The 22,898-nt window shown below is 46.2% G+C and overlaps 1 protein-coding gene across 3 annotated transcripts in view; it reads right to left on the reverse strand.

The window, feature by feature from the left end:
• Nucleotides 1–4,574: 4,574 nt before the first annotated feature.
• The window catches only part of DYRK4 (dual specificity tyrosine phosphorylation regulated kinase 4), a 49,482-nt gene continuing 31,158 nt past the window's right edge, over nucleotides 4,575–22,898 (reverse strand). For 2 of the 3 annotated variants that reach the window (XM_061418187.1, XM_061418186.1), the window contains 7 exons: nucleotides 22,586–22,724; nucleotides 20,747–20,828; nucleotides 16,146–16,318; nucleotides 13,970–14,030; nucleotides 8,634–8,763; nucleotides 6,120–6,295; nucleotides 4,575–4,964 (listed from right to left, as the gene is read on the reverse strand). In XM_061418187.1, coding sequence (XP_061274171.1) covers nucleotides 4,720–4,964; nucleotides 6,120–6,295; nucleotides 8,634–8,763; nucleotides 13,970–14,030; nucleotides 16,146–16,318; nucleotides 20,747–20,828; nucleotides 22,586–22,724 — 1,006 coding nt within the window. In that variant the 3' untranslated portion in view covers nucleotides 4,575–4,719. Of the gene's footprint in view, nucleotides 4,965–6,119; nucleotides 6,296–8,633; nucleotides 8,764–13,969; nucleotides 14,031–16,145; nucleotides 16,319–18,550; nucleotides 20,175–20,746; nucleotides 20,829–22,585; nucleotides 22,725–22,898 lie in introns of those variants that run through there. The other variant, XM_061418189.1, reaches the window with a different exon arrangement.

A 22,898-nucleotide genomic window follows, 5' to 3' on the forward strand; every position in this document is an offset into this window, starting at 1 on the left:
CGACCAATGCCTGTGTGCTAAATCGCTCAGTCGTGTCCGACTCTTTGTGACTCCATGGACTGTAGCCCACCAGGCTCCTCAGTCCATGGAATTCTCCAGAAAGAGTACTGGAGTGGGTTGCCATTTCCTTCTCCAGGGGATCTTCCTGACCCAGGGATCAAACCTGGATCTCCCGCATTGCAGGCAGATGCTTTACCGTCTGAGCCACAGATATGGTCAATTAAGTCTCTTCAAGGAGAATGTCCTTTATTATTTAACCTCTTGCATGCATGCCAAGTCACTACAGTCATGTCTGACTCTTGCAACCACATATAGCCCACCAGGCTTCTCTGTCCATGGGATTTCCCAGGCAAGAATCCCGGAGTGGGTTGCTATTTCCTACTCCAGGGGACCTTCCCGACCCAGAGATCAAACCCATGTCTCATCATGTCGCCTGTGTTTGCAGGCCAGTTCTTTACTCCTAGCGAGACCTAGTCAGTTCAGTTGCTCAGTCGTGTCTGACTCTTTGCAACCCCATGGACTGTAGCACGTCAAGCCTCCCTGTCCATCACCAACTCCTGGAGTTTACCTAAACTCGTGTCCGTTGAGTCGGTGATGCCATCCAACCATCGCATCCTCTGTTTGTCCCCTTCTCCTCCCGCCTTCAATCTTTCCCAGCATCAGGGTCTTTTCCAATTAGTCGGTTCGAGACCTGGGAAGCCCCAATGGGACAGCAAGGAGAAGCAGTCTCAGGAATGAAAGAGTCCAGTGGTTAGCAGAGTAAAAATACTGCCTGCCTGAGAGCCCAGCCAAACGCTGGTGGGCCTGTTGTCTATGGATACACACTTCCCATCGACCCATCCATGACTTGTGACTTCCCTGCTTTAAAGGGGTCCCTAAATAAGCCACAGTTTGTCAAGAGTTATTTCAGCCCTTTGTAACCATGCACGTACTTTTCAATATCCAATCTGAATCCTTTAAATTAGGCTACCAGGACCTGGCTCCTTGTCCTATTCTCCCCAGAACTGTCCATCTCACCTTTATCCTTGGTTGCAGACTCTCGGGGTCCAAAAAGGTCCAGAGGACCTGGGTTCAGTGGCCAGTCCTGTACCTCTCCAGATAGAAGACGTGGGACAAGTCACCTGTTAGGACACTGCTCTGACTTAATGTCCATATCACCCCACTTTAGAAGCACTTTCTGAATTATATGTTCTCCAGCAATTTTACATTCTCCATCCTTCCTTCTAGAAACTTCCTCCTCTGGTTTCTAGGTTTCCTATTTTTCTGCATGTCTCTGGGGCTCTACTCAACCCCTTACATGTTTCTCTCTGCCAGTTGTTCACCCTCTTGACGCTCCACTGTTCTCAGTCATCTTCCCCAGGTGATCTCACCCAAACCCAATGGCTTCAATCACCCAATGCCTCCCTTCATGGACTATGACACGGTGAGAAAACTATGAAGCCAGGTATATATCCCAGGCTCTTTCTGATGTTATGATCTTGAGTTTCTTTTGCACACATTTATCTGTACTGTAATTACAACGATATACAAACTGTGAGTTCACGTAGGCAGACTAGAAGGGCAGGTGGTGGATGAGTGGACACATCCAGTAGCTTGCTCATCTTCCAACCTTCGGGAAACCTGTCATCCCCGGCTCCACGTGGTCTTAGAGAAGCATCAGTCATAGTATTGCCACCACCACACTGTGGGCTTGTAATCCCGGCTGGCCAACTGGAGGACCCCAATATCTCAGGTGCAGTGATGGGTTCAAATCCAATTACTTCTGAGACTTTCCTCCGAGCAGGAAGACTGCTACTTTTGATGGGAAGATAGTGGTCATCTTAACTTCTGGGCAGAGCTTCTCTTCAGAATGAAGTCAACCATAAATGAAGCAAGACTAACAGGGGGCGAGAGCATCTGACCTCCATGATCTTGTCTGAATTCCTAGGTCCTGCTGTGTCTCCGTTTACCCATCCTGATTCCCCACAGTCATTAAAACCAATAAATGCCCTGTTGTTTAAATGAGTTGGAACTTGGCTTCTGTCATTCCCATACCAGAATTCTAACTGGCATAGGTTAACTCGGACAAGAGGGGAAAAGTTGATTATTATTTAGGGTTCTCTTAGTGATGCTGTTCTTTTAGTACTCTTAGTGATGCTCCCCTGGTGACTCAGATGGTAAAAAATCTCCCTGCAATGCAGGAGACCCAGGTTCAATCCCTGGGTCAGGAAGATCCCCTGGAGAAGAAAATTGGCAACTCACTCCAGTATTGGACTGAGGAGCCTAAAGAATCCCATGGACAGAGGAGCCTGGTGGGCTATCGTCCATGGGGTCACAGAGAGACATGACTGAGCAACTAACACTTTCACTTTTACTAGTGATGCTGTAACATTGAATACTTAGCTCTCTTTCCTGAGACAGACTGGGACCTGGGACCCTTAGCTGCAGTGCTTGCACCTGGACACACCTCTCCTCCAGCAACAAAATACAAAGAAACTGTATGGGACTAAAGACAACCATGTGTAAGAGCCAGACATCCTGGAATGTGAAGTCAAGTGGGCCTTAGAAAGCACCACTACGAACAAAGCTAGTGGAGGTGATGGAATTCCAGTTGAGCTATTCCAAATCCTGAAAGATGATGCTGTGAAAGAGCTGCACTCAATATGCCAGCAAATTTGGAAAACTCAGCAGTGGCCACAGGACTGGAAAAGGTCAGTTTTCATTCCAATCCCAAAGAAAGGCAATGCCAAAGAATGCTCAAACTACTGCACAATTACACTCATCTCACACGCTAGTAAAGTAATGCTCAAAATTCTCCAAGCCAGGCTTCAGCAATATGTGAACCGTGAACTTCCAGATGTTCAAGCTGGTTTTAGAAAAGGCAGAGGAACCAGAGATCAAATTGCCAACATCCGCTGGATCATGGAAAAAGCAAGAGAGTTCCACAAAAACATCTATTTCTGCTTTATTGACTATGCCAAAGCCTTTGACTGTGTGGATCACAATTAACTGTGGAAAATTCTGAAAGAGATGGGAATACCAGACCACCTGATCTGCCTCTTGAGAAATTTGTATGCAGGTCAGGAAGCAACAGTTAGAACTGGACATGGAACAACAGACTGGTTCCAAATAGGAAAAGGAGTTCGTCAAGGCTGTATATTGTCACCCTGTTTATTTAACTTATATGCAGAGTACATCATGAGAAACGCTGGACTAGAAGAAACACAAGCTGGAATCAAGATTGCCGGGAGAAATATCAATCACCTCAGATATGCAGATGACACCACCCTTATGGCAGAAAGTGAAGAGGAACTCAAAAGCCTCTTGATGAAAGTGAAAGTGGAGAGTGAAAAAGTTGGCCTGAAGCTCAACATTCAGAAAACGAAGATCATGGCATCCGGTCCCACCACTTCATGGGAAATTGATGGGGAAATAGTGGAAACAGTGTCAGACTTTATTTTTCTGGGCTCCAAAATCACTGCAGATGGTGACTGCAGCCATGAAATTAAAAGACGCTTACTCCTTGGAAGGAAAGTTATGACCAACCTAGATAGCATATTCAAAAGCAGAGACATTACTTTGCCCACAAAGGTTCGTCTAGTTAAGGCTATGGTTTTTCCTGTGGTCATGTATGGATGTGAGAGTTGGACTGTGAAGAAGGCTGAGCACCGAAGAATTGATGCTTTTGAACTGTGGTGTTGGAGAAGACTCTTGAGAGTCCCTTGGACTGCAAGGAGATCCAACCAGTCCATTCTGAAGGAGATCAACCCTGGGATTTCTTTGGAAGGAATGATACTAAAGCTGAAGCTCTAGTACTTTGGCCACCTCATGCGAAGACTTGACTCATTGGATAAGATTCTGATGCTGGGAGGGATTGGGGGCAGGAGGAGAAGGGGACGACAGAGGATGAGATGGCTGGATGGCATCACTGACTCGATGGACGTGAGTCTGGGTGAACTCTGGGAATTGGTGATGGACAGGGAGGCCTGGCATGCTGCGATTCATGGGGTTGCAAGGAGTTGGACACGACTGAGTGACTGATCTGATCTGATCTGATCTGATGCACAGCTGGGGGCAAATTCTGGACCCAAAAGATACAAAGAGACCAACAAATCTGCTGTCACCTTTGAAGGGCCTGGAGCCAAAACAGGCGTCAGGAGCAAAAGCAGGGTACTGAGCATATCCCCTGCCCACACCACCACCTAAGAGCTGGGCAAGCCACTCCTCCAGCCCAAACCCTGGACACACCCATACCCTGTACCCTTACCCCACACTTAAGGACCCAGCTCCCTTCACCCAGGGAGTGAGCAAGGGAATCTGCTGTTTGTGCTTGCCCCCCACTCCAGCAGCAGGGACCCCGATAAAACTTTGCCTGAATTTCCTCTCTGGCCTCCAGTCAATTTCTAGTTATTGGGGAGGGCCAAGAACTCTGGTCAGTAACATTCCCACCACCCCTCAATCCCCACCCTACCCCGTGCACCCACTGTTTATTTGGTTAAGGGCATAAGGAAGAAGCCTGGGTGCAAGGACATTCTTTACAATCCCTCATCACAGAAATCATGCCAATCAGCGAGGTGAATAGAGGTCCTTTTTTTTTTTTTTTTAAACAAACCTTTATGGGTTAAAAAAAAAAACAAAAAACAAAAAACCAACCATCTTAAGTATTGTACAATATAAGCACTGTCTCTAATACAAATCACAGGGAGGGTGGGGAAAGAGCAGACACACCCTCCGCTCGGGTCACACAATAGGCGGTAAAGCATTTGTGTTCTTGGGGGAGGACTTTTTGTTCTGTTGTCCTGCGGAGGTCTTGGACTCCGCTGGCCCAACAGCCACCTCTGGCTTTCCGGAAGCTTCTGCCAGATGAGGCAGCTGGATCACCTCTGCCGTGTGCTGGCCAGAGCCTCGCTGATTGCCTCGATTCTCATCCTGTTTGGTGGCGCCATCTTTGATTTTGTCTTTAGCCTCTACTTGAAGGACCACATCTGCCAAGGAGAAGACAGCGGGAACAAGTAAGTGCTCAAACGTGAGTTATGTCCTAACTGTCCAACAGGTTCTAAATCACTTCTGGGAAACCCTGGTGGTAACCATACAAAAGCGGTTCATTAGTAAAGCACATTCTACGTGCCAGACATCCTTCTAAGCATGCGTGCTCAGTCACTGAGTCCTATCTGACTCTTTGCAACCTCATGGACTGTAGCCCACCAGGCTCCTCTGTCCATGGGATTCTTCAGGCAAGAATACTGGAGTGGGATGCCATGCCCTTCTCCAGGGGATCTTCCCAACCCAGGGATCAAACCCCGGTCTCCTGCATCTCCTGAAGGTGGATTCTTTACCACTGACCCACAGGGGAAGCCCATCATTCTAAGCTCTTGACAGTTACTGATTCCTTCACTCTTTCCTTCAGCTAGACAGAATCAGCCTTACTCTCATTCTCATAAATGGAGAAACTGAGGAACAGAGAGGTTAAGTAAATTGCCCAAGGGCTCACTCCTGGTGAGTGGTGGGGCAAGAATTTATCCCAGATATCCTGACTCCAGTGATCAAGTACATAACCCCGAGGTTATATTGCTGATAAAAGATATTTGCATAGTTTTGTAATCTGTCTGGTAAAAATTCAAAAGGTAATTATAGGGTACGCACAGGAGGACAGATTGAAAGAAAAGGGGAGGAAAGAGAATGAAGATAGGAGAAAAATGGAAATTCCTAATGATGAGAGGGGATAAAAAGGAGAACCTGGCCACAACCAAGTTTCCTGAAAGAGGAAAATTCCCAAATGAAGAAATGGCAGGCCAGGACTGCCACTGGAGATCCAGTGGTTAGGACTTCGCCTCCCAGTACAGGGGCTGTGGGTTACATTTCTGGTTGGGGAGCTAGGATCCCACATGCCTCGCAGCCAAAATTCAAAACATGAAAAAAAAAGAAAAGCAGAAGCAAGGAATGTTGTAACAAATTCAATAATGACATTCAAAGGTCCACATCAAAAATCTTTTAAAAAAAGAAAGAAATGGCTGGCTGGTCGTGATGAAACCAGAGTAATTAACCAAAGCTGAGCTCAGAGAAATTGACATGTGGTCCTCCAGAGCCACCTGATTTCCTTGGGATTATGAAGACAGAATGGGCTATTCGAGGGGCTGTACCTTTTTTGCCAGAGTGATGCTGTGCTTGAACCTTGTCCTTCCTGGATTCAGAGGGGAAACAGAGACTCGTTTTCCTCAAGGTCTGAAGCCTGGGCCGAGCTTTGAGGTTCCGAGGCTCATGAATCCAAGCATGCTTGAGCGCCTGGTCAGGGGTCATGCGAAGAGAGGGCTCCCAGCTACACACCAACAAAGCCCAGGACCAGTTAGGGTTCTATTTCCCTTTTTAATAATGAAATACTCTCAAAGACCCCAAAAAGAACCTAAATAAAATATTAAGATGGTTCATTTTTACAGAACCCATTTAAGCTATGTTGTAACTCAGAGATACCACAGAACAGAGATTATGACATACAATGTTAAAGTGTGTGTGTGTGTGTGTGTGTGTGTGTGTCTGACTCTTTGTGACCACGTGGACTATAGTCCACCAGACTCCTCTGTCCATGGAGCCCTCCAGGCAAGAATATTGGAGTGGGTTGCCATGCCCTCCTCCAGGGGATCATCCCGACCCAAGGACTGAACCCAGGTCTCCTGCATTGCAGGCGGATTCTTTACTGCTGAGCCACCAGGGAAGCCCTCATTTTGAAGTACCTGGAAGCAACAAGTAGAAGTGATCTTTTTAGAAAATGTGTATAAAAAGCCAAGGAAAATCTCAGAGCCCAAGGCTTCCGGAGTTCCTAGCAATTCCAAGAAATAGTATAGAACGTCTAAACCAATGGACCTCAGGATCTAATAGACTAAGAACACCAAAATGAAGATACTTAATTGCTATTCCCAAACTATGGAATTTGGACCTCCAAATACATCACAAAGAAAATGAAAGAATGCTAGATTATTAAGATTGTAAGGGGGACTTGGTGGTAATCCAAACTTCTAATGTAGTAACAAAATATATTTGACAGAACACCCACCACGGAGTCATCTTGCCTTAAGAAAGGCAAAAAAAGTAATTTTGGTGAGCAGGCACTAACTCACAGAACTAGCTATTCTAACTTTTAAATACTCCAGTTCTTTAAAAGTTCTTCATTTTGACTGAGCCGAGATTCACTTCTCAGGAACCTTTTCTTATATTCTCTAAAGTTCTTTTTTAATTTTGATTTTTTGGCCACACCACACAGCCTGTGAGATCTTAGTTCCCTAAACAGGGATTGAACCTGCATGCTATGCATGGGAAGCGAAGCGTCCTGACCACTGGACCGCCAGGAAAGTCTCAACCTCTGTAAAAATAGTGACCATAGGATCTTTCCTGGGGGTCCTGTAATTAGGACTCCACACTCCCAATGCAGGGGGCCTGGGTTCGATCCCTGGTCCGTCCCTAGAGCCCACATGCCACAGCTGAAAGATCCTGCACAGTCTATGAAGATCAAAGATCCCACGTGCCACAGCTAAGACCCAGAACAGCCAAGTAAAAAAGACTTTTTAAAATAGTGACAATAGCTAGTACTTTCTAAATACCTTCTAAACTAGGTCCTGTTCTAAAATGATTTCTGTGCTGTTTTTTTTTTTCCTATGACTTGACTGAAGTACAGAAGTACCTACTTTCTAAGGTTCAAAATATGCCTATAGATACTAAAAAACTGTACATATTAAATGTTTTCTAGATCACCCTTTCCCTAATTCTCTCACATGAGAGGATTTAGATTCTAAATTATAGGGGAATGGGTGGGTAGGGCGCTGCTGCTGCTAAGTCTCTTCAGTCGTGTCCAGCTCTGTGCGACCCCATAGACAGCAGCCCACCAGGCTCCCCCATCCCTGGGATTCTCCAGGCAAGAACACTGGAGTGGGTTGCCATTTCCTCCTCCAATGCATGGAAGTGAAAAGTGAAAGTGAAGTCACTTAAGTCATGTCTGACTCTGTGCAACCCCATAGACGGCAGCCCACCAGGCTCCCCGTCCCTGGGATTCTCCAGGCAAGAACACTGGAGTGGGTTGCCATTTCCTTCTCCAATGCATTAAAGTGAAAACTTAAAGTGAAGTCACTCAGTCGTGTCCGACTCTGCAGACCACCAGGCCCCTCCATCCATGGGATTTTCCAGGCAAGAGTACTGGAGTGGGGTGCCATCGCCTTCTCCAGGGAGGGCGCTAAAACCAGCTTATATTGGGTGTGGATTCAAACAGTTACAACAGGCTCCGTGAAGATACCTTGGCTTCAGTTCGTGAAGTAGGAGACACTGAGGACGTGCCTACAACCTCGCTGCCAGACAGTCAGGCCAAGGAAGCAAGAGAGCTCAACCCACACGCTGTGTGCTCCACGGCAGTCACTTAACCTCTCTGAGCGTCAGCCTCTGAGTCTCAAAACAGATTAAGTCATCTGCCCCACCGATCACACAGGACGACGGGTGGGTGGATGCAGCCTGATCAGGCAATGGATGGGGAAGCACCTTGTAGACCCTGAAGCTCTATGGTCTGTGTTCATTGTGCTGTCATCACTGCCTCCCAGACTTTCACCCGCAAACGTGTGGGAAAGGACAGAGCTGAAGAGGAAACCCCAGAATCAAAGACACCCTGACAAACTCACACCAAGCACCGCCTGAGGAAGTCCAGGAAGCTGGTGTCGTAGGTTTTCAGCAACACGGTGAGATCCTTGGAATCCGGGTATCTCTTTTTCCCCCTGTTGTTGGTTATATTTTTAGGAAAACCTTTGGAATCTTTAGAGATATAACATTCTGTGTTTAGTTCCAGGTATAAATACGCACTGATCACATCACAGCTGTTCGCTCGACCGGGCTGCTTCTTGGCGAGGTCTCTGCAGCCTTCCCCTGCTCCGTCCCACACCGCCCCCTCCCCCGCCAACCCCCACACAAACACATCCCGAAGCCCCAGCCGGTGTGAAATAACCACGTGTAAACCAATCCAATGAACACAATTTACAAACAACGTTTCCTACTACTCCATATGTTCTGAGCCTCCTTCCCACCACCTCCTCCCAGCATCAATTAAATGATTTCAATGATTTAACCTCAACCAATGTAAAATAATGATTATGATGATAATGATGATGATGATAACAATAATAATAAAATAATAAAACATTTTAAAGTAAATATGAAATAACAGAAACATTCAGCTCTGAACAAAAAGGATACTGTCCATTCTTGGCTTATCTCTGCCCCTGTTCCTTCCTTCACTTATCCCAAAATGTGAGAATTTGGGACATCCATGGGGAATAACAAGAAAGTCATTTTAGGAGAAGGAATTTACTCTTAGAACTCATGTACAAACCACACAAGCAAATTAATCTCTTTTTTTTTTTTTTTACAATCATGTGAACATTTTGTCCATAATTGCAATGACCAAACTTGGCTGGTGACTTAAGACACAGCTTAGAATGCCTTTCTTCAGCCATTTCCACCGTTTTTAAAGCCCTCACCAAATGTATGATCTGTCTGCTGAAAAGCAGCCCTGGAGACAGCTCCAAAGGCGGCCAGAGAACACCTAGTACAGTGCTTTGCAGGTGAGACCACTCGTTTGGACATCCACCAGTGAGCGCGTTCAGAAAGATGACTGTGTATGCTCACACCCTACAACATGCATGTAAAAGGGTGGATATATAAACACACACACACAATTGACACACTCCATGGACTTCTCACAAAAACTCAGTGGGGTTCATACGATGAAAGGCACACAATGAAGTGCTTCCAGTTATGCACTCCATGCAATCTGCAGTGTGTCCAACAGAACACCTGCTCTTTTTACTGAATTCCTGGAGGAGCCTACAAATGTGTGTGTGTGTGTGTGTATACACATGTGGGCATCTCTGTGTGCTTATACAGATACAAATGGGCTGGGGGTACTGTGTAGGCCAGGGGTCCTGTTTTTGTTGTTCAGTTGCTCAGCGGTGTCTGACTTTGTGACACTACAGACTGCAGCACACCAGGCTTCCCTGTCCTTCACCATCTTTTGGAGTTTGCTCAAACTCACATCCATTGAGTTGGTGATGCCATCCTACCATCTCATCAAATCCCCACTTTCCTTTTGACTGTGGCACCAGGCTCCCACCTTATCCTATGCTGTCTTTTCACAGATGATCAAAGAAGAATCAAACTCATGGACTTACAACAACACTCTATAGTCATCCTTCAGTTCAGTTCAGTTCAGTCGCTCAGTCGTGTCCAACTCTTTGCGACCCCATGAATCGCAGCACGCCAGGCCTCCCTGTCCATCACCAACTCCCAGAGTTCACTCAGACTCACGTCCATTGAGTCAGTGATGCCATCCAGCCATCTCATCCTCTGTCCTCCCCTTCTCCTCCTGCCCCCAATCCCTCCCAGCATCAGAGTCTTTTCCAATGAGTCAACTCTTTGCATGAGGTGGCCAAAGTACTGGAGTTTCAGCTTTAGCATCATTCATTCCAAAGAAATCCCAGGGCTGATCTCCTTCAGAATGGACTGGTTGGATCTCCTTGCAGTCCAAGGGACTCTCAAGAGTCTTCTCCAACACCACAGTTCAAAAGCATCAATTCTTCAGCACTCAGCCTTCTTCACAGTCCAACTCTCACATCCATACATGACCACAGGAAAAACCATAGCCTTAACTAGACGAACCTTTGTGGGCAAAGTAATGTCTCTGCTTTTGAATATGCTATCTAGGTTGGTCATAACTTTCCTTCCAAGGAGTAAGCGTCTTTTAATTTCATGGCTGCAGTCACCATCTGTAGTGATTTTGGAGCCCAGAAAAATAAAGTCTGACACTGTTTCCACTGTTTCCCCATCTATTTCCCATGAAGTGATGGGACTGGATGCCATGATCTTAGTTTTCTGAATGCTGAGCTTCAGGCCAACTTTTTCACTCTCCATTTTCACTTTCATCAAGAGGCTTTTGAGTTCCTCTTCACTTTCTGCCATAAGGGTGGTGTCATCTGCATATCTGAGGTTATTGATATTTCTCCTGGCAATCCTGATTCCAGGTTGTGCTTCTTCCAGCCCTGCATTTCTCATGATGTACTCTGCATAAAAGTTTAATAAGCAGGGTGACAATACACAGCCTTGACGAACTCCTTTTCCTATTTGGAACCAGTCTGTTGTTCCATGTCCAGTTCTAACTGTTACTTCCTGACCTGCATACAGATTTCTCAAGAGGCAGGTCAGGTGGTCTGGTATTCCCATCTCTTTCAGAATTTTCCACAGTTTATTGTGATCCACACAGTCAAAGGCTTTGGCATAGTCAATAAAGCAGAAATAGATGTTTTTGTGGAACTCTCTTGCTTTTTCCATGATCCAGCGGATGTTGGCAATTTGATCTCTGGTTCCTCTGCCTTTTCTAAAACCAGCTTGAACATCTGGAAGTTCACGGTTCACGTATTGCTGAAGCCTGGCTTGGAGAATTTTGAGCATTACTTTATGAGCATGTGAGATGAGTGCAATTTTGCGGTAGTTTGAGCATTCTTTGGCATTGCCTTTCTTTGGGATTGAAATGAAAACTGACCTTTTCCAGTCCTGTGGCCACTGCTGAATTTTCCAAATTTGCTGGCATATTGAGTGCAGCACTTTCACAGCATCATCCTTCAGGATTTGAAATAGCTCAACTGAAATTCCATCACCTCCACTAGCTTTGTTCATAGTGATGCTTTCTAAGGCCCACTTGACTTCACATTCCAGGATGTCTGGCTCTAGGTCAGTAATCACACCATCATGATTATCTGGGTCGTGAAGATCTTTTTTGTACAGTTCTTCTGTGTATTCGTGCCACCTTGACTGCTTTTCTTGTACAAGTTTTTCCCACCTCTCTCTTCTCCATTACCTCATTTTCCTCCCCACCTCCTTCTTGCTGCCTGGACCACCTACATCTCTTGCTGTCCTTGAAGCAACATCACTTTGCTGCTAATTAGACATATTAACTTGGAGTGGCTGGGGTGGTCAAGGACCTGTTGACAGCCCGAGAGACAAGAACTAAAGTCGGCATAGTGTTTCACAAATTCGCCTCATCCTAAGCTGCTGTAAAAACATACAGACTCCTAACTCCCATCTCAAAGCCACCATATCACAGGAGGGTGATGGGAATTAGCACTATTTCCAAGAACCCAGATGATTCTCATAGTCAGATAAAGTTGGGAAGCACAGAAGAAGACGCGGCTCCCAATGAAGTCCTTTCTTGTGCGGGAAGGGAAGATGCATGATGCTGCTACCAAAACCACATCACTCATTCTGAAGCCTGGTGCTGATGGTAAAAGTCAGGTTCTCAATGAAATGGACATGTGTGAGCCTTTGCTATCCTCTTACCAAAAATGCCCTCTATTCCCTTCCTTTTGATTCCCCCAAATACAATCTCCTGAGTTCAGGGTTATAGGCTTGAGAGGTGAGTCTCCCCACAATGTCTTTGTCAAGCAGGAGGGAGCAGCATGTGCCTACTCATCTTTCCCTAAAATACTTTGACATCCAAAAGGCTGAGTTAAAAGTGGTGAAGGGGAAAAGTATATTTGGCATCAAACAACCAGTTCTGTCGCCCTGTGCAAAAGTTACACCAGTGAGTCTTTCAAAGAAGGTCTGCTTTCATCAGACTACTTTCAAAGATCTAGCCTGTGGGCACTTTCCTAAGGCAGCCGGGACACCAACAATGACCCTACTCAGAGAGGCAGTCTTTACGCCTCTGGCCACGACTACATGCTGACGTTTACAAGATGTAACCATTGGGATGGCGCAGGACCAACCAATCAGAGTGGACGACAGCTTTGGCATTGGAGGGGGATCCTGGAAGACTCTTTCTTGCCCGACCTTAAACTTTTAGTTTCTGGCTCATGGCTCCAAGGAATGCTGGGAGAGATGCCAGAGAACCTGTGGCTGTGGCAGGGGCTCAGGGCCATGGCTTTTTCACCAAATGATATGGAAATAGACTACATTTTAACCCCCACGTGGCTGAATCAATATACATGGACTGATCATTGACACGACTGCAATCTTTTTGTCCAGGAGGATTCCCCCAGGGCAGTGGTTTTTTGACTGTGCTATTGATGGGACAAGATGTGTAATTCGGATGGCGGGGAGTCCTTTCAAGGAGCCCCGTTCCCTCACACCTGGCTTTGCTCCTCTTGGCTGTCACTAGGGCCACTGTGGCTTTCGCTCCATGCGACTCCCTTAGGAAAAGGACTGCAGACCTGGGACTGGCTTCACCTTGTTCAGAGCGGCCCAGAAGCCCTGCCTCAGTTGCACCTCATTCATTCATCTGTCTGTCCTGCACAGCACGACTTGGCTGGAAGGGCAGAGAAGCCTAAAATCCAGAGCCTGGGAACTGTGATGGGGCGGGGGCAGCCTAGGGACCGTGGATGAGGCTGAATTCCAGCAATTAGGCAGATGTCCTGTACATAACTGACAAGCCATTGCATATCCACAGCAAAACTGTTCTGACAGCCCTTGCTTATCCATTTTATAGCGAAGATGCAGTGAACCTGGAACAGTAAGCAGCTGGGCAATTAAGAAAATTTCAGCAGGAAAGAATAGGGGTCCATTAATGATGAAATGGAATGATGGAATTTTCCACTGTTCTTGCAAGGACTCTTCTGCTCTTTGATTTCCCTTCATAGTGCATCATGTGAGTGGGTAGGCAAGCTGCTAGCGGAGGTGGGGAGAGTTTATAAAAGAGGGTAGAGTTCCAATGTTTGAGGGTTTGAGATCCACTGATGGGTCTTCTAGGCATGAACCTGGTCACTCTCAGGCACCTGCCAAGACCTCATTCCTGGTATGACTTCCCCACCCACCTCCATCACGCACCTGGTACCATTCTCAGCATCTTTTCACTTTTCTGAACGAAACCTCTAAGCACAGCCTGCCCTTTGGGGTGGGCATGGAAGGTATCTTCAAGGGCTAGGGAATCTTATCAGCCACCGTGGTAAAAAAGAGAGTCAGACCCGGGACTCACCAAAGAACATCTGTCTCCTGGAGGCCGTCTGGATGAAGCGGGATGGTGGCAGGCCCAGCACCTGCAACAAGGGCAAAGTGGTGGACTCACCCTCCTGGGGTCACACTTGCCAAGACTGTTGGAAGCGGGTGGGACTTTGGCCAAACTGGCTTCTCCAGACAACGACCCGAGATATGAAGTTAAGAAGGCTTCCCTGGTGGCTCAGCAGTAAAGAATCAGCCTGCCAAGGCAGGAGACGCAGGTTCGATCTCTGGGTCAGGTAGATTTCCTGGAGGAGGAAATGACAACCCACTCCAATATGCTTGCCTGGGAAATCCCGTGGACAGAGAAGCCTGGTGGGCTAGAGTTCATGGGGACGCAAAGGGTCAGACGGGACTGAGTGAGTAAACAACACACAGCAGCATGAAGGGATAACCTCAAGCCAGTGATAGAGCAGGACCACAGCCTGAGGCTCAACTCCTACTCCAGGGCCGTTCCAGTATCCTGAGAATCTATCGGCATTGCCCACGTTACCCTAAACGGGCATCAGCACCGGCCAGGTGGGCACTCGATGTGGCTGCCAGCTCTCACTGCCAGAGCGAGTAAACCAGTGCAGCTGCACACCACCCGTGAATGAAGGAGTGACACCTCCCAGCTCAGAGCATCAAAGGGAAGGGGAGGAAACGCAGACGGAAACCACCAGATGGACATCAGACCACAGGATGACCTTCTGAAAAGAAAAGAGCAGCGCCTGCCTGGTGACCTTATCTGCACAGCAACCTACAGGGCTGCACAGAGAGAAACAAAGGGTGTCCTCATCAGCCCTGGGTTCCTGGCTTTGCAGCCTGGTTCCCAGCCATGTCCCTTCCCCTCGTGCTCCTCAGCTTGAGATCACAAGGAAGCTGAATCAGTTCTGGGGCAGTGGGAACCTCCACTTGGATCTGTTGCCCCATCCCCAATTCTCCTGGAAATTGGAAGATGATTGGCTCAGGGATGTTTCATTAAATCGTCCATCATCATCCAATCAGCCTCAGAAGCCATGGACTCTGGTCCCCTCACTTTACAGAGACCCAGAGCATGGAAGTGAATTGTCAAAGAGAAAGAGGAGTAACTTCCAGGTTTACTGATTTCCAGGGTAGTGTTCATCCCACCATGGCTATCATCATAGCACTAATACCTAAAGCAGTTAAATACTCTATTATTAGTTTCAACCATGAGATGAATCTCTATACTAATTCTCAAGGCTCTATGTGTCTCCCCAACCATCTTTAAGAAAATCTAAAAATACAAATTTGGGATGGATGAATAGATAAACAGATAGTAAGAAATTAGTTATACCTTTGTTCACAGTCAAAATATCACTGGGAAAATCCTAAAATGTGAAATTTCCACTTTTGGGGATTACTTTTTCCCGCACTGTCTAACTTGTCTTCCTAGTGAAAATAAAGTGTTAGTCGCTCAGTTGTGTCTGAATCTTTGCAACCCCATAGACTGTAGCCCACCAGCTTCCTCTGTCATCTAATTTGGCCTCATAACAAGATGCCTTTAAGTAAGAGAATAACAGGCATAATATGTGATTATATGAGAGTCTTGGTAAAACCTTTTCACTGGGAGATATTCTTCCCAGAAAGTTAAGATGATAACTAATGACTGAACGGTATACAGATTTTGCTGGGTGTTGTGTCAGTCTGGTTCTTAGATTCTTTTGAATATATATAGGAAAGTTGTTTAGTTGCTAAGTTGTGTCCAACTCTTTTGTGACCCCATGGACTGTAGTCCACCAAGCTCCTCTGTCTATGGGATTCTCCAGGCAAGAATACTGGAGTGGCTTGCTATTTCTTCCTCCAGGGGATCTTCCTGACCCAAGAATCAGACTCGCATTTCCCATGTCTCCTGCATTGGCAGGAGGAATTTTTTTTTTTCACTACTGAGCCACCTGGAAAGCCTGGTATAACAGTCTTATTTTAAACATCATGATCCATTATATGCTGGAAATTACATCCTTTGCAACTAGTTAAATTTCTGATAAAAATGTTAGATGTCAACTCAAACGTACATAATTTCAAAACATCCAACCCTCCCCCCTGTTAACAGGCGCTGGCCACCGCTCTACAGCGAGCCAGATGCCACCTGGCGTCTGAGAACAGAAGTTACCGGCCCCGAGGGTGTCGGCTGGAAGGCAGCCCGGCCCCCTCACCTCCATGATGCAGGCCAGCTGCTCCACCTCGTTCTCCCCGGGGAACAGAGGGTAGCCCGTGTACAGCTCGGCCATGATGCAACCCAGGCTCCACATGTCAATGGCCATGTTGTATGGATGGCCCAGGATCACCTCTGGGGATCGGTAGAACCGGCTCTGGATGTAGGTGTAGACTGCGGGGGAGAGAAGAGAAACCTCACATGGAAACCTCCCAGAGCACATATCTGCAGCACTTATGACTCATCTATTGTTGTTCAGTCACTCAGTCCTGTCTGACTCTCTGCAACCTCATGGACTGCAGCACACCAGGCTCCCTGTCCTTCACCATCTCCTGGAGTTTGCCCAAACTCATGGCCATTGAGTCGGTGATGCCATCCAATCATCTCACCCTCTGTCATCCCCTTCTCCTTGTGCCTTCAACCCTTCCCAGCATCAGAGTCTTTTTCAGTGAGTCTGCTCTTTGAATCAGGTGGTCAAAGTATTGGAGCTTCAGCTTCAGCCTCAGTCTTTCCAATGAATATTCAGGGTTGATTTACTTTAGGATTGACTGGTTTGATCTCGTTGTGATCCAAGGGACTCTCAAGAGTCTTCTCCAGCACCACAGTTCAAAAGCATGACTTATGAGTCTCCCCCACATCTGTCTCATCACATCATCACAGCAGCCTGATTATCATGAGGGGTCGTTATCCTCAAGTTGTTGATAAAGAGATCTAAGGAAGGCATTGTTCTAAGCAAGTAAATTTGTCAGGCGAGCTTTTTAAACGACCTCTTATTGGAGCATAGTTGCTTTACAATGCTGTGACAGTTTCTGCTGCACGGCAAAGTGGAGCAGCTATGATGCTGTTGTTGTTCAGTCGCACAGTCATGTCCGATTCTTTGAGACCCCATGGACTGCAGCACGCCAGGCCTCCCTGTCCATCACCAACTCCCGGGGTTCACTCAGACTCACGTCCATCGAGTCAGTGATGCCATCCAGCCATCTCATCCTCTGTCGTCCCCTTCTCCTCCTGCCCCCAATCCCTCCCAGCATCAGAGTCTTTTCCAATGAGTCAACTCTTCGCATGAGGTGGCCAAAGTACTGGAGTTTCAGCTTTAGCATATATGCCCTCTTGTTTGGATTTCCTTCCCAGTAGGTCACCACAGAGCCCCGAGAAGAGTTCCTTGTGCCACACAGTAGGTTCTCATCAGTTATCTCTTTTACACCCAGTATCAATAGTTTATATGTGTCAGTCCCAAACTCCCGACTCATCCCATCGCCTTCCCCCTCACAGAGTGAAGTAACTCAGAAAGAGACAAAGAAATATCGTGTATTAACGTGTATATGTGGAATCTAGAAAAATGGGATGGGTGACCTTATTTGCAAAGTAGAAACAGAGACACAGATGTACAGGACAAACATATGGATACCAAGACGAGCTTTTAAAAAAGAAAACATAAGGCAAATGTAAAGCTAAATTTTCACACTGTTTGATTAATCTGGGGTAGACATGCTCTGAAAATACTGCAATTTGGCAAGGGAAGAGGTGTATAAGAACCGAAAAAGTAGCATGCAAAATGCTTAATTTTAACATGCATATTCAATATATTATGTGCACTGTGTTGTATAATGTAAAGTACAGAAAGAAAAGCTTAACAAAATCTCAGCAGAGGAGGATGTATGAAAGGCAGTACTGTGGGCAGCCTAGATTTTATAGTTGAGAAGACTGAGACGAAAGAATGGGACATTACGGTTTTTTGCAAATGCTGTTAATTGGTTACCTAGATGGGGGCAGGGCAGGGCTTTTGTAGTCACTTCACTCTGTGTATGTGTGTGTGTGTGTGTGTGTGTGTGTGTTCTGGCATGTGGGATCTTAGTTCCATGACCAGGGAACAAACCCAGCCCCCTACAGGTAGGTTCTTAACCTCTGGACCACGGAGGAAGTCCAGTCACTTCTCTATTGTTTGGATTGGGTACAGAAAGGATGTAATAATTTTTTGTAATTTAAAACAAAGTGAAGATCTCACAAAAATGACTTTTATACCCTGTCTGCTTCCAAAATGGACTTGAGGCCCTTTGCAATCGAAGTACAAATAGACGGGAAAGTAGAGGGAAGGGGTGAGGGTGGGGAGGAATGAACTAGCCAAAGGGGATCAAGAAGTACAAACTTAAGTCTGAAAAGTTCTAAAATAAATAAGCCACAGGATGTAATATACAGCATATGGAATACAATCAATAATATTGCGATAATTTTTATGGGGACAGATTGTTACTAGACTTATCACGGTGATCATTTCACATACATAGGCAAAAGTCAAATCAGTATATTGTACACCTGAATCTAACTTATCCTGAAGGTCAACTATACCTCAATGAAAAATAAGTCAATAAGAGAGAAAAATTAAAAGTAAATCTAATGGATACTCACATGATGCTTACATGTGTCAGGCACTGTTCCAAGTGATTCTTATGGATTAACTCTTTGAATCCTTATAACTACCCTACAACAGTTATAATTTTATTTTAGTTGTTTTCAATTGGAGTGTAATTCTTTTACAACACTGTGCTAGTTTCTGCTGTACAACGTGAATCAGCCATATGTATGCATACACCCCCTCCCGCTTGAACCTCTCTCTCGCTCACCTGCCCCACCGCACCCTCTAGGTCATCACAGAGCACCGGGCCGGGCTCCCTGTGCCGCAGCTTCCCACTGGCTCTTCATTTTACACATAAGAGGGTGTGTATGTCAGTGCTCCTCTCCCAATTCGTCCCACCCTCTCCTTCCCCCGCTGTGTCCACAGGTTTGTTCTCTGCGTCCACGTCTATATTCCTGCCCTGCAAACAGGTTCATCAGTACCGTTTTTCTAGATTCCATGTTTATGGATTATTACATGATATTTGTTTTTCTCTTTCTGACTTGCTTCACTCTGTATGACAGGCTCTGAGTCCATCCACATCACTACAAATGACTCAATTTCATTCCCTTTATATGGCTGAGTAATATTCCATTGTATACAGGTACCACATCTTTCTTATCCATTCCTCTGTCGATGGACTATTAGGTTGAAGCAGGTATTATTATCATACCCATTTTAAAATGAGGAAACTGAGGCATACAGAGATTCAATAAACTCCCAAGGTTACTCAACTGCAGATGGCAGAGCTGGGATTTGAACTCAAACAGTTCTGATTGAGCATCCATTCTCTCTACTGTTTTGTGGTTAAAATAAAGATCAAGGGAGGTCAGAAAACATAAAAAGTGGGGGGAAACACCTGGAAACCAAGGGTAAGATCATTACAAGTTCAGTTCTGAGCATCTTGGCAGCCAAGATAAATCTTAAGTAATGGGTTACAGAGAGTTCATCTCCAAGGAGGGTGAGCATACTCTTTCTTTCTGGGAGGAATAATGTTTTCTAGCTGGAATTTATTACGGCTTCCATACATAAACAATAAAGGACTTGTGTCTCCAAAAATGGTTTTGGAGAATATTCGGAAACATCCATTTAATAGTCTTTCCTTCAGCTTCAGGGGACTTCCTCTGACTCGCCCTGCCCCCATGGAGGCTCGTTCCAAAGCCCCTTTCATATGCCTTAGCTCAGTGCATACATAGACTTCTCATCCTCGTACACAATCTTATACACATCTTCCTGTCTCCTCCATTGGGCAGTAAGCCTGCAGAGGACAGGAAATTCTCATTTTTAGTTCCTGATACCCTATACAGAAGGAGGGCATGGCAACCCGCTCCAATATTCTTAGATGAGAAATCCCTGTGGACAGAGAAGCCTGGTAGGCTACAGTCCATGGGGTCACAAAGTTGGACACGACTGAGGAGACTTAGCACATAGCACACGCCTTAGACAGCAACGGACACACAACAGACACTCAGCAGACGTCTGTGGAATGTGCATGTTCTTGACATCAAACCTGACAAAAGCCAAGAGAGAAGACTGGAGTCAAGTTCAGTGACAGCTGTAGAAATGAACTGGCCAAAAAGTTCGTTCAGGTTTCTCAGTAGGATGTTATGGAAAAACAAGAAAGAACTTTTTGGCCAATTCAATACTCTAGGGCAGCTTTCTGGATTCTAGCTTGAAATATATATACACACATATATATATATATTTGTTTTTGTGACTATACACATATATATATAACATATATAACATATAAATATTATAGATATATATATAGATAACCTGGAGAACCTAGGGCCATGAACCCCAAACTTCAGAATGGCTGTGTTTTCTAAAGTACAGCCTCCTAGGTACTGTCCCAGAAATTTCTATTTGGGACAGCTGGGGTCAGCCTTCAGAAGCTGTCATTTTGCAGAGGCCCAGCGCTCTCTGGACCCCAAAGATAATTTGGATAAATGTCTTTGGATAAGTCCAGAGTCACAGAGCATAAAAGCAGCAAAGCAGCCTTACCGTATTTGAACCAACCTTCGCATTTTACAGATGAGGAAACTTAGGGTCAGAGATGTGAACCAGCTTGGTTCAAAATCAAACCAGTAGCTGTGATGGCTGAGCCCAGCAGAGAACCCAGGTGACCTCGTGTGGGAACTGTTTGTTTCAGGAAAGGAAAGAATCGCAGTGGGGAAATTAGGACAAAGGGACTGGCACGGCCCTACCTTTCTGGTGTTCATAACAGCTTGATCCAAAGTCAATGACTTTAACAGAGACTTGGCCTTTCTGGTACAACACTATATTCTCCTAGAGGGAAGACAGACCCAGGTCAAGTTTTAACAGTGTTAGCCGAGGCACGCCATTTACCTAACTGTCCACCAATCTTCTGGAACCTCCTTCAAGTGGGCTCCTCCCCCATCTCCAACCCCACCCCGGTCTCCCTCCTCTGACTTCTGCTTCCAGGGTTGCATCTCTTGTCTGGCCCCAGTATTTGCTGCTCTGCAGTATTTCTTTTGCATCGATGCTGACTCTTTACTGATATAAATGGTGTGACTCCTGAAGATGGTGAGTTTCTTTTTATCTCCCTGGTACCCTGTTCTATGCCTTGCTTGCATAAGGCCTTAGAAATATCACTGACCAGGACTTCCCTGGTGGTCCAGTGGTTAAGAATCCGCTTGCCAGTGCAGGGGACACAGGTTCGATCCCTGGTACGGGAAGATTCTACATGCCGCAGGGCAACTAAACCCATGTGCCACAACTACCAAGCCCGCGCTCCATGCTTCACAACAAGAGCGGTCACTGCAATGAGAAGCCTGCGCTCACCACAACTACAGAAAGCCTGTGCAGCAATGAAGACCCAGTGCAGTCAAAAATAATAAATTCTTTAGAAAAGAAAGAAAAAGAAATATCACTGCCTGAATCGGATGCTTCCATTAAGTGCCCCAGCAACATACTGGTATGACAATCGGGGACCGAAACAGAAACAAAGAATCCCCCACGGCGATTTGATCGGAGTTGGGACCGTTGTGCTGACTTTGCAGAAACTGTGAAGCCAGGTGTTCCAGCAGAATCCTGGATGAGAAAGCAGAGCACAGGGCTCTCCTCTCAGACCATAAGCATGGCCCACCTGGGGCTGGAAGGTTAGAGTCCTAATCGTATTTCCAGGGATCTCAATGTCTGATGAATCGAGGCATAGGATGCATGAGGCCATCACAGCTCACTGATACTAACCACTAAGTCCACAGGAATAACTGCCTGATTCTTGAATCCACACTCACCAAAGTCTCCTGCTTGTATGTCTACTTTCCTATTGAGCATGTATACTCCTGTCCACTTAATCTACTTCTCAAGCAAGTCTATGTGCTCATATTTCAGCTACCCACCTGTCTTGTGGGTTCCTTGCTGAGAGTCAGTTCCCTAAGCCCAAAGACCATGGTCCCTTTGGAGGTGCAAAGCAGAGGATTAGGAACTTGGATGTGGAGAATAAATCAGTGTACCACTGTCCTTGTCGGGGCTCCACCAGTCAGCCCCAAGAGAACATCTCTATCTTGACAATCTTTAATTAATAGAAGTATCCCAGATCCGGCTCAGTGATAAAGAATCTGCCTGCCAAGCCAGAGACTTGGGTTCAATCCCTGGGTCAGGAAGATTCTCTGGAGAAGAAAATGGCAACTCATTCTAGTATTTTTGCCTGGAGAATCCCATGAGGAGCCTGGCATGCTACAGTCCATGGGATCACAAAGAGTCGGACCTGACTGAGCTCACACAGGACCAACTCAGAGGACAGGGTGGGTTTAGGACATCCACCTCCCTGCTGGACACACATCTCCGAGTACCGCCTGGGCTCAGTCATCCAGGTCCCGTCTGCCTTGATGACACCACATCTTTTTTCTATGTCCCAGTATGCCTGTCTTGTCCTTGCTACATCTCACGTGGTTTACACAACCTGCAAACACTTGGCCTCCACCCTGGAGCCCTGCTCAGTTACCAATGGGGATGGGTACCGGGCAAACCCTTTCTGAGGGTGGAAACCAGCTCCCTGACAAGACAGAGGCTGTACTCACGGGCTTGAGGTCACAGTGAATGATCTTCTCCATGTAGAGCATCTGCAAACACTTCAGGACAGAGAGGGTGAAGCGACGAACGATGGAGAGGCTGAAGCCTTGGAAACTGTTGTTCTTCATCAACTCGTACAAGTTGATGCTGGGACAGAGAGAGAAAGCGACGTGAAGCCGCGTAGAAGGTATATGATGGTGAGTCTGACCCTGCAACATCAATCCCTTATCACCTGGCTGCCCTCTGGCAGTGGCAAGACTCAGACTAGGAGGTGGGGCTTTCGTGTCCTATAAACTTGACTTTTCCGTTGACTAACGGTTG

This window comes from Bos javanicus, chromosome 5 (genome assembly GCF_032452875.1).
Source record: "Bos javanicus breed banteng chromosome 5, ARS-OSU_banteng_1.0, whole genome shotgun sequence".
NCBI lineage: Eukaryota > Metazoa > Chordata > Mammalia > Artiodactyla > Bovidae > Bos > Bos javanicus.